At 40.3% G+C, this 17,330-nt stretch overlaps 2 protein-coding genes across 3 annotated transcripts in view; both read right to left on the reverse strand.

The window, feature by feature from the left end:
* LOC139749460 (uncharacterized) overlaps positions 1-9,592 on the reverse strand; it is a 121,392-nt gene extending 111,800 nt beyond the window's left edge. The window contains exon 1 of one of the 2 annotated variants that reach the window (XM_071663359.1): positions 9,526-9,592. The gene's annotated coding sequence lies outside the window, so the exon portion shown is untranslated. Of the gene's footprint in view, positions 1-9,481 lie in introns of both variants that reach the window. The other variant, XM_071663360.1, reaches the window with a different exon arrangement.
* Positions 9,593-13,876: 4,284 nt separating this feature from the next.
* The window catches only part of spt4 (Transcription elongation factor subunit spt4), a 43,973-nt gene continuing 40,519 nt past the window's right edge, over positions 13,877-17,330 (reverse strand). The window contains exon 4 of the mRNA XM_071663353.1: positions 13,877-15,000. Within this exon, the coding sequence (XP_071519454.1) occupies positions 14,882-15,000 (119 nt within the window). The 3' untranslated portion in view covers positions 13,877-14,881. The remainder of the gene's footprint in view (positions 15,001-17,330) is intronic.

Raw genomic sequence — 17,330 nt, forward strand, 5'->3', positions numbered from 1 at the left:
GGAGACCGACACTAATTCTGGAGCCCAGCAATTATTACCGCCTTGAACCGCAAAAGGCATGACCATTTCGAGACCAGTCGGATCACACACCCAGGAGACTGACCCTGCCTACACTCTCACACCTCGAGTGTCCGGATTTGTAGTTAGTATAACTGAAACTCACTAGACTACGATGTCTTTAACTTAGGTAACAACGAAATCTATTAAGGTGTACCGAACGACACGTTTGTGTCACAGACTAATGTCAGTTGGCCTGGATTGGAAAGCTTATGCCTATTGGGTAAACGCCACGGTAAAGCCTATTGAGACTCGCTGCCAAATTACCACTCAGTGACTTTTTGTACTAAAATATGTAAACATCATATCATGTTCGATACAGTTACTATAACATATACGTAATACTTTACCTGTCCTGCTGATCCTGTCTATTCATTTTAGTATACAAAAAAGCATCGCGATTTTTGGCTAAAAACCGAAATACTACCATAACTGAGATAATTTGTTTACGAGGTTATTTTCTTCCGAAACTTTACTTTCTCGCAAAATATCAGCTTTACATGTATCAAAGTACGCGAACACTTCAAGAACAATGAAGCGACGCTCATAGCCCACAACCCCAACTCTCCTCTCACGTACCAAGAAACGCTGGTAAAACAGTTTCTGAATATCTTTTATCACGCTCCCGGCGGCCTGTATGGGATGGCATCCATAACAATTGGATGTGAATCCCTTGACCAATTCTGTTTGAATATCTGCCTTTGGTTTGTGAAATTCATCTCAAATGTGTTTATCGCTTTCGGTTATCTTCCGCTATTCAGCATGTGTTCCTAATGCAACAAGCAACTTTTACTTCCTTACATGCCTCAAAGTATAACCATCATTTCGACCTTCTTGATCTCTTGAGACACTGCATTTAACTCTTCCCTTTTCCAAATCCACCCCAAGAAAAATAGAACGATCATACGGAAGATGAAAGCCGGCAAGGCAGCAGGTTTGGATGGTATTGCAGTGGATTTATTAAAAAAGGAGGTGACTGTATTGTTGACTGGTTGGTAAGGTTATTTAATGTATGTATGACTCATGGTGAGGTGCCTGAGGATTGGCGGAATGCGTGCATATTTCCATTGTACAAAGCAAAAGGGATAAGAGAGAGTGCTCAAATTAAAGAGGTATAAGTTTGTTGAGTATTCCTGGTAAATTATATGGGAGGGTATTGATTGAGAGGGTGAAGGCATGTACAGAGCATCAGATTGGGGAAGAGCAGTGTGGTTTCAGAAGTGGTAGAGGATGTGTGGATCAGGTGTTTGCTTTGAAGAATGTATGTGAGAAATACTTAGAAAAGCAAATGGATTTGTATGTAGCATTTATGGATCTGGAGAAGGCATATGATAGTTGATAGGGATGCTCTGTGAAGGTATTAAGAATATATGGTGTGGGAGGCAAGTTGTTAGAAGCAGTGAAAAGTTTTTATCGAGGATGTAAGGCATGTGTACGTGTAGGAAGAGAGGAAAGTGATTGGTTCTCAGTGAATGTAGGTTTGCGGCAGGGTGTGTGATGTCTCCATGGTTGTTTAATTTGTTTATGGATGGGGTTGTTAGGAAGGTGAATGCAAGAGTTTTGGAAAGAGGGGCAAGTATGAAGTCTGTTGGGGATGAGAGAGCTTGGGAAGTGAGTCAGTGTTGTTCGTGATGATACAGCGCTGGTGGCTGATTCATGTGAGAAACTGCAGAAGCTGGTGACTGAGTTTGGTAAAGTGTGTGAAAGAAGAAAGTTAAGAGTAAATGTGAATAAGAGCAAGGTTATTAGGTACAGTAGGGTTGAGGGTCAAGTCAATTGGGAGGTGAGTTTAAATGGAGAAAAACTGGAGGAAGTGAAGTGTTTTAGATATCTGGGAGTGGATCTGGCAGCGGATGGAACCATGGAAGCGGAAGTGGATCATAGGGTGGGGGAGGGGGCGAAAATTCTGGGAGCCTTGAAGAATGTGTGGAAGTCGAGAACATTATCTCGGAAAGCAAAAATGGGTATGTTTGAAGGAATAGTGGTTCCAACAGTGTTGTATGGTTGCGAGGCGTGGGCTATGGATAGAGTTGTGCGCAGGAGGATGGATGTGCTGGAAATGAGATGTTTGAGGACAATGTGTGGTGTAAGGTGGTTTGATCAGTAAGTAACGTAAGGGTAAGAGAGATGTGTGGAAATAAAAAGAGCGTGGTTGAGAGAGCAGAAGAGGGTGTTTTGAAATGGTTCGGGCACATGGAGAGAATGAGTGAGGAAAGATTGACCAAGAGAATATATGTGTCGGAGGTGGAGGGAACGAGGAGAAGAGGGAGACCAAATTGGAGGTGGAAAGATGGAGTGAAAAAGATTTTGAGTGATCGGGGCCTGAACATGCAGGAGGGTGAAAGGCGTGCAAGGAATAGAGCGAATTGGAACGATGTGGTATACCGGGGTCGACGTGCTGTCAATGGATTGAACCAGGGCATGTGAAGCGTCTGGGGTAAACCATGGAAAGTTCTGTGGGGCCTGGATGTGGAAAGGGAGCTGTGGTTTCGGTGCATTATTACATGACAGCTAGAGACTGAGTGTGAACGAATGTGGCCTTTGTTGTCTTTTCCTAGCGCTACCTCGCACACATGAGGGGGGAGGGGGTTGTTATTTCGTGTGTGGCGAGGTGGCGATGGGAATGAATAAAGGCAGACAGTATGAATTATGTACATGTGTACATATGTATATGTCTGTGTGTGTATATATATGTATACATTGAGACGTATAGGTATGTATATTTGCGTGTGTGGACGTGTATGTATATACATGTGTATGTGGGTGGGTTGGGCCATTCTTTCGTCTGTTTCCTTGCGCTACCTCGCTAACGCGGGAGACAGCGACAAAGCAAAATGAATAAAAAATAAATGAGTATTTGGTACATATATACCAAATTAAGAAGATTGGTCAACACGAAAGAAAATCTGTCTCCGTAACACATAAACAAACAACCATAAACAGACATGGCAGATAATGGCCGCCATTATAACAGTATACCCGCTCTAACCCTCAGAATTAGCTGGCTGTCTAACTCCCTGCAAGTAAAATTGTCCTCTTTACCTCGTTTCTTTTCCATTACTACATTTCCTGACACCGCTACTATCATTTCTCCTGTTGTTTTCACTGCTTTATCTTTCTTTCCCCCCTCGATATCAGCGAATAGTTTGACGGAGGGTAAACTTATATCCGGTAGGCTGCCTTGGCTACAACATGGGTCTCATCTATGGCGACATCTGTACTCCCTCCCCGGGTTCGATACCCTGGTCATGTGACGGTTTAGCCTGACCACAGATTATCTCCGGGGTCATCTGACGGTTTAGCTTGACCACAGCTTTGCGTCTTTGAGATTTTAATTCACTATATTTATATCATCAAGAATTCCGCCACTTACGTAAGCAGGATGTTGGTGGGTAGCGGTCGCTGCTGGTGATGGTGGCTGTGGTGGTGACGGATGGGGGTTCTTGTGGTGGACGGTTAAAACAAGAGACACAAGCATGACGTGTATCATCAACCTCGGAAGCCTACGAACTACTAGTAGGGTTCGTTATACGTTCCTGTGATCAGAGAAGTTGGTCGTATATGACATCAGTAAAAAAGTTAAACTTAACTTCGGGCGATGCGATTAGCCCTCCCGTACAACCAAGTATCCCAGACTGCAAATTACTGTACCCCATAAGTTCACAACTCGTGAACTCTTAAGAAATAAGAACAACTGTACCTCAAGTTACGGAGGTAAAGATGCGGGCGGAGATGGACATAAACGTAACGGCTGCACAGAAAACAGCGGTCGCACAGGGAAGTGTTCGCCACACTAGCCCCGCCGGCGCCCTAACAACAGCCCTGTACTGTCCTGAAAAAATGGTCACAGGAACGAGTCTTCTGCTAAATGCCCTTCCAACGTGTGGATGATTGCACACGGTTATGATCCACGGTGGCAGGCAATTTACAGTAAAACTGAGATATTTCAGGATGTTATATAGTAGGAATCCCGCCAGAACTTATGCTTTACAGTTTGTGAAGACATTTGATCAAAGTAATAATGGCAGCTCAACCAAAGTGTCTAAACATAGAGATGGTATTCTAATAACCGAAGGGGATGAACTCGGGTGGCCCCTTATCACAACTTATCCCATTCTACTCAATGTCTTTGCTTAACAGATATCTAAAGTATGAACGTGTCCGTCTACGATCCCCATGAGAGACCGCGTCAAAATAAACCTCCTGGATCAATTAAACCTTGTCACTGCTTACTAAAAAAAAAAAAAAGCTACTTGTGGTCACATTCCACAGACTGGACTGTTCCGTAAGTTAAAGGACTTGAGTGTAAGAATACGTGGTTGCTACGCCTAGTCGAAAGGCGATACGAAATATGTACCATGTAAGGCCTTGTCTCTGTCCCCTTCCCCTCCTGTCGCCTCTCCCTCCTCTTACTAGGCCACCTTCACCTGACGCTCATCCTTTCAACTGGACACCTAAATATGCGCTCCTCTCCCTCACCTCACCCTCTTTCCTCATTTGGCCATCTATAACTTTCAATAAGCCACATCTAATCTCCCCTTTTCTTACCTAGCCATCTCTCCCTTCCCCCATCTCACCACAACATTCCCTCTTACCAGGTCCCCCGTCCTCTCTCATGGCAGTTTCCACCCCCCGGGTACGCGTTCTTCCCTTCCTGTTACTAGGACAAGCCTCCTCTACCTTCGACCATGACCCCCCCCTACACCCACCCCACCATAATCCACAGCTGCCCAAGGCCTCTCCCATTACCACTCCCTCTCAGCCTACTCTCACTTAAGTGAACCTTTCTTAAGTCTCCTCATTTTCACAATCCTATTTCACCTAAACTATTCCTCACCTATAATTAGCATTCAAGGTATAATAACGATAAAACTAATCTCATCAAAATTAAAAAGAAAAGAAATGTGATGTCGTCAAGATGGCGTGTTTGGTTTCTTCAGCAACTCCTAGACTGTGACCTGTCAAGTCCAGAGAAATATCGTAAATTTTCCCAACTTGTTTATTCAAGAAGGATCAGAAGTATAAATCATGTTACTAGGCGACTTTGATATTACTAAGCGACTTTAATAATCGATCATTTCTCCGTGTTAATGTGCAGCTTTCGCTGATCCGTCTAACGGTCCAGCCTGTTCCGCACCCACGTTTAAGTCCACTTAACACCGCGCACTCGGAGACCGACACTAATTCTGGAGCCCAGCAATTATTACCGCCTTGAACCGCAAAAGGCATGACCATTTCGAGACCAGTCGGATCACACACCCAGGGAGACTGACCCTGCCTACACTCTCACACCTCGAGTGTCCGGATTTGTAGTTAGTATAACTGAAACTCACTAGACTACGATGTCTTTAACTTAGGTAACAACGAAATCTATTAAGGTGTACCGAACGACACGTTTGTTGTCACAGGACTAATGTCAGTTGGCCTGGATTGGAAAGCTTATGCCTATTGGGTAAACGCCACGGTAAAGCCTATTGAGACTCGCTGCCAAATTACCACTCAGTGACTTTTTGTACTAAAATATGTAAACATCATATCATGTTCGATACAGTTACTATAACATATACGTAATACTTTACCTGTCCTGCTGATCCTGTCTATTCATTTTAGTATACAAAAAAGCATCGCGATTTTTGGCTAAAAACCGAAATACTACCATAACTGAGATAATTTGTTTACGAGGTTATTTTCTTCCGAAACTTTACTTTCTCGCAAAATATCAGCTTTACATGTATCAAAGTACGCGAACACCTTCAAGAACAATGAAGCGACGCTCATAGCCCACAACCCCAACTCTCCTCTCACGTACCAAGAAACGCTGGTAAAACAGTTTCTGAATATCTTTTATCACGCTCCCGGCGACCTGTATGGGAAGGAATCCATAACAATTGGATGTGAATCCCTTGACCAATTCTGTTTGAATATCTGCCTTTGGTTTGTGAAATTCATCTCAAATGTGTTATCGCTTTCGGTTATCTTCCGCTATTCAGCATGTGTTCCTAATGCAACAAGCAACTTTTACTTCCTTACATGCCTCAAAGTATACCATGCATTTCGACCTTCTTGATCTCTTGAGACACTGCATTTAACTCTTCCCTTTCAAATCCACTCCAAAATTTACGATCATACGGAAGATGAAAGCCGGCAAGGCAGCAGGTTTGGATGGTATTGCAGTGGAATTTATTAAAAAAGGAGGTGACTGTATTGTTGACTGGTTGGTAAGGTTATTTAATGTATGTATGACTCATGGTGAGGTGCCTGAGGATTGGCGGAATGCGTGCATAGTGCCATTGTACAAAGGCAAAGGGGATAAGAGTGAGTGCTCAAATTACAGAGGTATAAGTTTGTTGAGTATTCCTGGTAAATTATATGGGAGGGTATTGATTGAGAGGGTGAAGGCATGTACAGAGCATCAGATTGGGGAAGAGCAGTGTGGTTTCAGAAGTGGTAGAGGATGTGTGGATCAGGTGTTTGCTTTGAAGAATGTATGTGAGAAATACTTAGAAAAGCAAATGGATTTGTATGTAGCATTTATGGATCTGGAGAAGGCATATGATAGTTGATAGGGATGCTCTGTGGAAGGTATTAAGAATATATGGTGTGGGAGGCAAGTTGTTAGAAGCAGTGAAAAGTTTTTATCGAGGATGTAAGGCATGTGTACGTGTAGGAAGAGAGGAAAGTGATTGGTTCTCAGTGAATGTAGGTTTGCGGCAGGGGTGTGTGATGTCTCCATGGTTGTTTAATTTGTTTATGGATGGGGTTGTTAGGAAGGTGAATGCAAGAGTTTTGGAAAGAGGGGCAAGTATGAAGTCTGTTGGGGATGAGAGAGCTTGGGAAGTGAGTCAGTTGTTGTTCGCTGATGATACAGCGCTGGTGGCTGATTCATGTGAGAAACTGCAGAAGCTGGTGACTGAGTTTGGTAAAGTGTGTGAAAGAAGAAAGTTAAGAGTAAATGTGAATAAGAGCAAGGTTATTAGGTACAGTAGGGTTGAGGGTCAAGTCAATTGGGAGGTGAGTTTAAATGGAGAAAAACTGGAGGAAGTGAAGTGTTTTAGATATCTGGGAGTGGATCTGGCAGCGGATGGAACCATGGAAGCGGAAGTGGATCATAGGGTGGGGGAGGGGGCGAAAATTCTGGGAGCCTTGAAGAATGTGTGGAAGTCGAGAACATTATCTCGGAAAGCAAAAATGGGTATGTTTGAAGGAATAGTGGTTCCAACAGTGTTGTATGGTTGCGAGGCGTGGGCTATGGATAGAGTTGTGCGCAGGAGGATGGATGTGCTGGAAATGAGATGTTTGAGGACAATGTGTGGTGTGAGGTGGTTTGATCGAGTAAGTAACGTAAGGGTAAGAGAGATGTAAGGAAATAAAAAGAGCGTGGTTGAGAGAGCAGAGGAGGGTGTTTTGAAATGGTTTGGCCACATGGAGAGAATGAGTGAGGAAAGATTGACCAAGAGGATATATGTGTCGGAGGTGGAGGGAACGAGGAGAAGAGTGAGACCAAATTGGAGGTGGAAAGATGGAGTGAAAAAGATTTTGTGTGATCGGGGCCTGAACATGCAGGAGGGTGAAAGGAGGGCAAGGAATAGAGTGAATTGGAGCGATGTGGTATACCGGGGTTGACGTGCTGTCAGTGGATTGAATCAGGGCATGTGAAGCGTCTGGGGTAAACCATGGAAAGCTGTGTAGGTGTGTATATTTGCGTGTGTGGACGTATGTATATACATGTGTATGGGGGTGGGTTGGGCCATTTCTTCCGTCTGTTTCCTTGCGCTACCTCGCAAACGCGGGAGACAGCGGCAAAAAAAAAAAAAAAAAAAAAAAAAAAAAAAATCTTTACAAGTATTATTTACCTAAATAGGCTAGGCTTCTGGACAAAAAGAAATTTAGCACATTAAGAGTTTTATGTTCGTTATCAAAAATGTAAAGTACTTTTAATTAAAATTTCAAAAAATAATAAAATCATTGGTCCAGGTGACCCTAAATATTTCGGATTCTGTCTCAACCATCAACAAAGCTAATGGCAGATGAAGACAAGTCCGATGGCAATTCAGCAAATTTTCTTGTGCTGGCCCACACAAACTGCCCCAAAAACCCAGCTAAAAGCAGTCTAATACAATATCACAATACTCCAATCCAGACTGAATAATGGTTTCTGAGGTCTGTGGCAGTTTGTATTGCGCTGCTTCACATTTGTAGTACCAAAGTTACCGGCCTTTCTGCTGAGATTATACACAATAAAATACTGACTCGCGACATGGGGGCGGAAAAGTATTAATAACTGTTCCAAGTATCGTACCACAGTTAGGTAATAGCGACTTCTTCGCTCAATGGAAAACAAGCGTATGAAGATCTCTATCAATGGGATTCATTTGTGCTACGGTGAATAATGGCTGGACATACAGACATCCACGTAGAAACACTTTCCATCAACGGAGAAACACTTTCCATCAACGGAGAAACAAATCCTGATATACACAGGACACTGGTGTAACATCATCCAACTCCCCCAACCCCGACGCTCAAAGCCCAGGGGATAATACGGCTGGGGAAGGAAGATAACAATCCAGCACGTCCGGCCTACGCTCATCACACAATCGCCAGTAATCTCTTGCTTCCCGTATCTATCCCAGAACTATCAACACCACATCTATTTCATCCACTGGGAACGAATCACGCGCCTTAATCGGCTTAATCCTGATATTGATGGGTGTCAGCGAACCATGGGGTATATATATGAGCGAGTCTTATATTTCCATAAAAGCAGCATCCCCACGTGCTTAAACTATTTGAGATTGTTTGGTGACCACTACTAAGCCACATCAAGTATTAGGTTAGGTTAGCTTAAAGGTCTAGGGTTAAGCTGGTTCCTCGCAATTCAATGGACCGGCATAAACTTTGGCCTCCGTTATGGTGTGGGCGGTGGTGGGCGAGGCGGCAGTCAGGACCCTGGCTACGACGCCCATCAACCTAATAAGGAGGAGGATGCTCCTGACCTGACTCAGGCTTTAATTGTTCTAACTCGGTTCTGTCTTTAGTGTTACTAGTTCTCTCTCTCTCTCTCTCTCTCTCTCTCTCTCTCTCTCTCTCTCTCTCTCTCTCTCTATATATATATATATATATATATATATATATATATATATATATATATATACAAGGTTATGCATACTTACCACTTCACAATATCTCTGACATGCATCATTAGCTGTTTACAAAATAAAAAAAAGTAGTAGTTTGATAACTAAACTGGTCAAGCACTTTATCAGCAATGCATTATATTGTCAGTCAAAAATTACTTTACCATAAAGTCCACGAAAAACGATAAATTGAATTACAATGTAAGAATATACCTATGACAAAGACGTCTCCCGTATGTAGTAATCTTTACAGTGTAAAGTAAAAACGAAGATTATCCTATTATTACCAACAGGGAGATACCAGGCTGCATGTAGGTGATGGGATGCGTACCTGCGAGAGCGTTGAAATCACACGTCCGCCCGATAAGACACCCAGCGAGCTACTGACGCTCTCATCGTTAGTTCACTCGGTTTGCACCTCGTTTCCATGTCAGATCTGCCCAAGGCGCTTAGGATCAACGCCACATTCAAAGATGGGGGCGAGGGGATTATGTACCATTACATCTGTTTTCAGGTAAAAATAATCTCGTGGAAGACTTAAAAAAAAGAGGATTTCAACATTATCCTCTTCACGCTATACAACTTTACCAAGCTTTAGCATACGTTTGTGCAAGAGCAGTTACTTTCACACTGATTCATGAACTACCTTAAGGGTACACTGCGATGAAGGATATGCTCCACGTTTACGGTACGCCTTTAGATTCGCCTCCCCTTCCCCTCCAAACATAGACGCATGTTTTACTCGGTAAGACCAGGCGACTTTAGGATAGTTTGGTGTCACTGTTATACATTAATAATACTTTTATGCCGAACTACTGAGAAATATTAGCCCTCCAATTGTCAAGTGACAATCCACAGTTTAGTGTCCCTTCAAAAGTTATTGTCAGTCCAGTCTGGTGTTCTGCCTAGCACACTTTGGTGGCCATCCAGTCTGGAGTCCCTCCACATAATGATGTTCATCCATACTTAAATCAACATTTTGTGTTCCTAATACGGCTACTTGACATCAGAATATTTGTATATTCATCTCTAAAACCATGCAGTTTTAACCATTAAAACAAGTATCTTATTACTATGAATGCAAGTCAGAACAAACTCTCTTGTCCAAGTGCTGTGAATGCCATAGTGCTATCAGAGGTAGGAATCTTTTAAGTACACCATACTGTTAGCAATGAACCTTCATTTATATGTTTAAACTTAAGTTGCATATTGTATCTTTTCATGAATATTTAAGACAACCTTATAGTAATCTATTCGTTTCCTTTACTTAAAGTCCTTGTTTCAAGCATCACACCTAAGAATGTGAAACTTACAAACCACTGCAAAGTCTGAAAATATTAATACCTTCACAGAATTTAAACCTATCGTTTTGTTTAAACTACATGTGCTCAATCTCAATAAAGCCTCACTTAATCCAGTCTTTCCCTTTCCACCATCCACTCTTTTAACATGATCCTTCACTATCCTTATGTACGATATGCCATTAACAACATTCCCTCAAAGATACCCCTATACTACAAATCAAATCATTATACAATCCCTCCTTTTGCACTTATCTCAAAACAATTTTACAGGAAAATCCTTCAGCTGCAGCTCAGATTTCATTAAGCCTTCTTCCATAGGAGAAAAACATATTCCTGATATTTCTTGATTTTTATGTTATTCTAAACCCTTTCACTATCTATCTATATCTCTGATACCTGTTCCTAAGTAGAACTCAATCAAGGGGGTGACCATGGCAACAGAGTCTGCATAAATAGTGTCTGTTTGTTTCTTAATCTTTAGATCATCACCCTTATCAGGGCACTGGCAGAGGATAAGTCTAGTGTAGTGTTAGCAAAGGCTCCTGCATAAGGTTTCTACTTACTACTACCTAATGCTTCTGCCTAATGTTCCTACCAACTACTTCTACTAATGTTTCTACCTAATGCTCCTACCTAAATATTCCTATCTACTACTTTTGTCCTTTGCTCCTTACATTTTGCCCAAAGGCAGGGTGTGTGCATGGTGCTCACCACAGGAAATCTAGTTACAAAGAATGAGCTGTGTGAGTTAAGTTTTGTCAAGTGTTATGGATGATAAGGAGAGATTGTATGTTTGTGTACCGAATACAAGTAGTCCAGAGTCAGAGTGCAACTTGACAACCACTGAAAAGCTGGCTCACTAAGCAGGCTTCTCTAACCCTCCTAATACCCAGGTGGGTAGTACTGGTTATATACTTTCTTGTTGTTGGATGCCTACCAACTACAACCCTTTCACTACACATGACTTTTGAAATGATGCCTCTTGAGTATTCAAGTAAAAATAATTCCCTTACAGAATATCTCAAAATATAATATTTAAAGAAATACACCAAAACTGGTACAGTATATAGTGCTTCCTTCTATATTGGTGTGGGAAGGTGGTGAGTGAACAATGAGTGGGAAGGGGGATGGCTGAATGGCAGCACAAATCTTTACATTTAAAAGTAGATGATGATTGTATGTTTTTTCACGACTTCATTTTACATACACAAAAACACATTAGACACTTTTTTCATTTCATACAACCTGTACATATCATTTACATACTTTATACACACTACAAAAATCTTTTATATCCTACACACATTATTTATGCCCGACAGTCCTTGCCAAACCTTTAGGCGTGAGGGTGGCCATCAACTTAACTTACTGCAAAAGTTGCTTCAAGTTTCTCATAGAGACCCTGGCAAGTGTAATATGTTAAATCATGCATCAACAGCACCAATCATATGTTTGGCAATAATGTGATAAGGCGTCATAAGTGCCAGTTCGTTTTTAGCAATCATATGGATCATGTCTGTTTTGTTTGTCTCTGTTTGTTGGGTATTTTTTCTCCATGTTTGTTTACATTTACCTGGCTCTTGTCCCATCCCACTATGCCCAAGGAGAACATTGCAGCAGTGATTAGCTTTAGCATAATTAGCTGAGCATAATTTGAGGTATATGACTTAGCAAACAGGTGTCTGCCAGTGAAGTGTTCAAAGGTTGATGAATTAGTTTAAGAAACTACAGGAGTCTGTTTTACGAGCTCCTCTTCCCATGGGTAGAAGGCCATTATGAACGTCTCCTAAGACCCATAAAAGTGACTGTAAGATAAGTCAAGGCCTGACCATCCATAAAAGAACATGAAATCAAGCAGAGAAACCCTAATTTGCACAAAAATATCTTAGTGAGGAGCGTTTAAGTTACTTCATAATAATGGATTTTGTAATTTTCATGCCTGATGTAACCTCCACTGACTGCCACCTAGAAAGAAAAACAAGAGAAATTTTGCAAGAAATACATGTCTGGAACCAGAAAACATGGAACACTTTCTTGTGAGGTGACAATTCGAAGTTTACTGTGACAAGAAACACCAGAGGGAGAGTGTAAAGGCCACTCACCCTAGACTCACATCTGCCATAGTACAGAGAAAAAGACTCTAAACACCCTCCCTCTCTTATGATTTAGGGCTGTTTCAGATGATTTGGTACTCTTACCAAAGAATGTGAAACAGGTAGCACTTTAACCAACTTACTGACTATTTACCTGATTCATTTAAAAATGCAAAGGCAAAAAAAATTATGTAGAATGTGCCTCCCTGTAACAATGCTAGGTCTGTTACACTTGACTGAATGACAGATGAATTAATTATCTCAAGGGTTGACCAGGAATCTGCCTCAACCTGAATCCAACTGACAACCTTTTACCAATATTAGGACAGATTGGTAGCATCTAAGAAGGGATGGCTTTTATTCAACTTAAATATTTATTCTGTATCATCATTCTGTTTATTACATCTCAGTAATAACCAACTTATTTTACAATCAAATATGGCTAATATGGCTTATGCAGTGAGAAACCGATGAACATTGATCCATGTCTCATAAAGCAAGATTCATTAATTGGTAACATGGCTTATGCAGTGAAAAACCCATGAATATATGATCCATGTTTCATAAAGCAAGATTCATCAATTGTCTGTTTCTTTCTTTTATATTGGAGGCTCCAGTCATGGACAAAAGTCCACATTAAGGCCAGGCCTGAATTGAAATATGGACAAGTCAATGAAAGGGAAAAAGAGGAAACAAAGGAAAGTACTTAAGAATTTGGAGGAAGTGTTACAATGATTTTTACAGGATGAACACAAGCCTTTGGTCAATTATCATCTTTCAAAACCAAGTTGAAAGAAAGTCACAGAGCAATGACCTATACAACATGTAATGCAAACTGAGGATGTCTACTATGCTCCCAAGAGAGAAATCAAACATAAGCACATTCTCAAACATAACCCCTCACATGAAAAACATGATCAGCAATTAACTGTTATCAAATACAAATACATCAATATATAAATATGCTCAGCATTCTGAAAGTATCATTTGGACAACTTCTGAGGAACTAACAAAAGTATTACTTGAAACTGCAAGAGCTATTTTCATTCTGCCATGAACAGCTATGAAAAAATGTAGACTAGATAACTCCAAAAACATTTTCCAGTTCTAAAGATTAAATTCAATGTGAGGCATATGTAATTCAAAATCTTGCAAAAGTCTTACTGAGAAACATTCAAAGTTTCTTTGTTGAAGGTAACTATAAAAATTATTACTGCATTAAGTTTTTTCAAATTATCTTCATCAATCACAATTGTGAGAAAACTTTAAGGTAAATATGAAAATCTTTTACCTCCATCATCTTTATTTTCATTCCCACATACATTTGGTGTATCAAGTATGTACTGCCTCACATCTTATTCATACTAATCCTCTTATGCATATTAATACTCACACATCACAAAAAAATGCCACAATTATTCATTGCACACCAAAATGAGAATAATGCTTCCATTCACCCTTACCACCTCATGCATCAAACCTCTACAGAAATTCAGTCACCAAGATTATCCTTATAGCCTAAACTTGAACAGTTTTAATTTTAGTTCTCTTAGTGTTAGCCATCATTGTCTTTTACTTAACAACATATCACATTCCTGAACTAAAATACTTATTCATGACAACTATTAATTATTCATATTTCAATCAAATACAATATACCATGAGGCTTCACTTCAATAGTTCATGTGGTGAGACTTGACAAACAAATCATGAAGAAAGTAAGGCTAGGCTGCAACAGTTTACTTAATGATATTTAGTAACATAATAAACAATAAAATTCATTATGCCAAGCATTCACACTATAACAAAAATTAAAATGAATGGTAAAGTCACCTCCAAATGTCAAATGGTACCTCATTTCCAATGGGAGAACATTACTTCCAGTCTTCAAAACTATGATCTAAAAATACAATGTGCTGATTACTAAGTACGAAGGAGGCTATGATCTAAAAATACAATGTGCTGATTACTAAGTACGAAGGAGGCTAAGATTTTCAGGAATGAACAAAACAGGAAATATCTTCAGTTTAAGAGTAGAATCCATTTCTAAAACTAAAGAAATAACACATAAAATAAGGTAAGTTGATACCTCTTTCAGTCCAAACCTTTACTAAGCACAGTTTTCAAGGTTTCTCTTTCCACTGTTCATCAAAAGATGGAATGAAAGAGTGTACATTCACATTTATTAGTATCTATGAGGATCAGAGCATATCTTATCTTAATAACTTAATAGGGATGTAATTATCAAACAAAGTATAAAATCAATGCCCATAAAAAGAAGAAATTTGCTTTACAGTTTTGTCATATCCCTTGACCTATACTTGATCGCTCGTGACTTCATCTCTCGAACAACTGTAGCTGGTAAACGACCTGTGATGGAGATGGCGTACATTCCCCTACAGCAGCGATCTTGTGAAAGATTTAAGTCAAGTCAAAAATCATTTTAAATAAACAGACTAGTAACTAATAATAAAACACTATTAGCATCACTTCTCACTTTGGCAATGTCACAGCTTCCAAGGAATGTTGGTTTTGTCTGGGATACTAACAATACAAAGCAGTTAGTTCCTTACACACATAGTGTATAACATCACAGCTTCCGAGGAATATTGGCTTTGTCTAGGATACTAATAATACAAAGCATTTAGTTCCTAACACAGAATGAATACCACCCTGCGAGCCATGCACAGCCATGCATAAAAACCTGCAGCTTTTGGAATAAGAAGATGGAGAGCTCCACATTGCCATGGAGAGCCTTTGGAAGCAATACCAATTAAAACTTGAAATATTTTGTATTAACCTAACTAAATGACTCACTTTCTTTTAAAAAAAAAAGTCACACTGCATCCATAAGTCTTACTGTCACTCATTTCTAATTTCAAAGAGACTCAGCAACTGCTTATTTCAAGGTGTGTTTTCCCTTTCTCACATTTCCAACAGCTTTGCACCACATAAAATTTTGAGAAAAATACTTCATGCATTATACTAAGTCTATGATATCATAAATTCCTGATATTCAGGGGAAAGGAGAGAAACAATAATACCCTAATATTCCCTGTGTTGTTGGCAACCAAAAGGGGTAGAAACTAGAAGCTTAAAAACCTTCCCCTCCTTGTATTTACATTCTTTTAAAAGTTGAAACAAAAGGGGTAAGTAAAAAGTACTCATCCTTGAAGGCTCAAGTTCAAGATGTCTAAATGGACAGGGATGCAATGATGATGAAAATAAGAGAGAGATAGGTATAAGTATTTGGGAGAAATTGATAGATAGACTGAAAGATCTCCCAAGAAAACCACCAGATACTGTAATAGCCAAAATCTCTGGGAAGTGTTGTGAAATAGTAAAATTTTTATTCATTTCCCCTATTCTTATCATTTCTATTTCAAACATTATATATGACACCCAAGGAGAGGATGAGCACAAATGATCCCATTATTCATTTGTTCCTCATACAACTTCAATCAGTCATGAGGCACTTGGATATAAAAAAAAGTAAAAGTTTATCAAGGCATTATCAAAATAGTGTCTGACATGTTTAAATAGTTAATATATACACTAAACTTTCTAAAAGGGGAAACAGAAGAAGGAGTCACACGGGAAATGCTCATCCTCCTCGAAGGCCAGATTGGGGTGTCTGAATGTGTGTGGATGTAACCAAGATGAGAAAAAAAGGAGAGATAGGTAGTATGTTTGAGGAAAGGAACCTGGATGTTTTGGCTCTGAGTGAAACGAAGCTCAAGGGTAAAGGGGAAGAGTGGTTTGGGAATGTCTTGGAAGTAAAGTGAGGAGTTAGAGAGAGGACGAGCAAGGGAAGGAGTAGCACTATTCCTGAAACAGGAGTGGTGGGAGTATGTGATAGTGCAAGAAAGTAAACTTTACACTGATATGGGTAAAACTGAAAGTGGATGGAGAGAGATGGGTGATTATTGGTGCATATGCACCTGGGCATGAGAAGAAAGATCTTGAGAGGCAAGTGTTTTGGGAGCAGCTGAGTGAGTGTGTTAGCGGTTTTAATGCACAACACAGGGTTATAGTGATAGGTGATTTGAATGCAAAGGTGAGTAATGTGGCACTTGAGGGAATAATTGGTGTACATGGGGTGTTCAGTGTTGTAAATGGAAATGGTGAAGGGATTGTAGATTTATGTGCTGAAAATGGACTGGTGATTGGGAATACCTGGTTTAAAAAGACAGATATACATAAGTATACATATGTAAGTAGGAGAGATGGCCAGAGAGCGATATTGTATTACGTGTTAATTGATAGGCATGCGAAAGAGAGACTTTTGGATGTTAATGTGCTGAGAGGTGCAACTGAAGGGATGTCTGATCATTATCTTATGGAGGCGAAGGTGAAGATTTATAGAGGTTTTCAGAAAAGAAGAGAGAATGTTGGGGTGAAGAGAGTGGTGAGAGTAAGTGAGCTTGGGAAGGAGACTTGTGTGAGGAAGTACCAGGAGAGACTGAGTACAGATTGGAAAAAGGTGGGAACAAAGGACGTAAGGGAAGTGGGGGAAGAATGGGATGTATTTAGGGAAGCAGTGATGGCTTGCGCAAAAGATGCTTGTGGCATGAGAAGCGTGGCAGGTAGGTATATTAGAAAGGGTAGTGAGTGGTGGGATGAAGAAGTAAGATTATTAGTGAAAGAGAAGAGAGAGGCATTTGGACAATTTCTGCAGGGAAATAGTGCAAATAAGTGGGAGATGTATAAAAGAAAGAGGCAGAAGGTCAAGAGAAAGG

This window comes from Panulirus ornatus, chromosome 7, assembly GCF_036320965.1.
Source record: "Panulirus ornatus isolate Po-2019 chromosome 7, ASM3632096v1, whole genome shotgun sequence".
Lineage (NCBI taxonomy): Eukaryota > Metazoa > Arthropoda > Malacostraca > Decapoda > Palinuridae > Panulirus > Panulirus ornatus.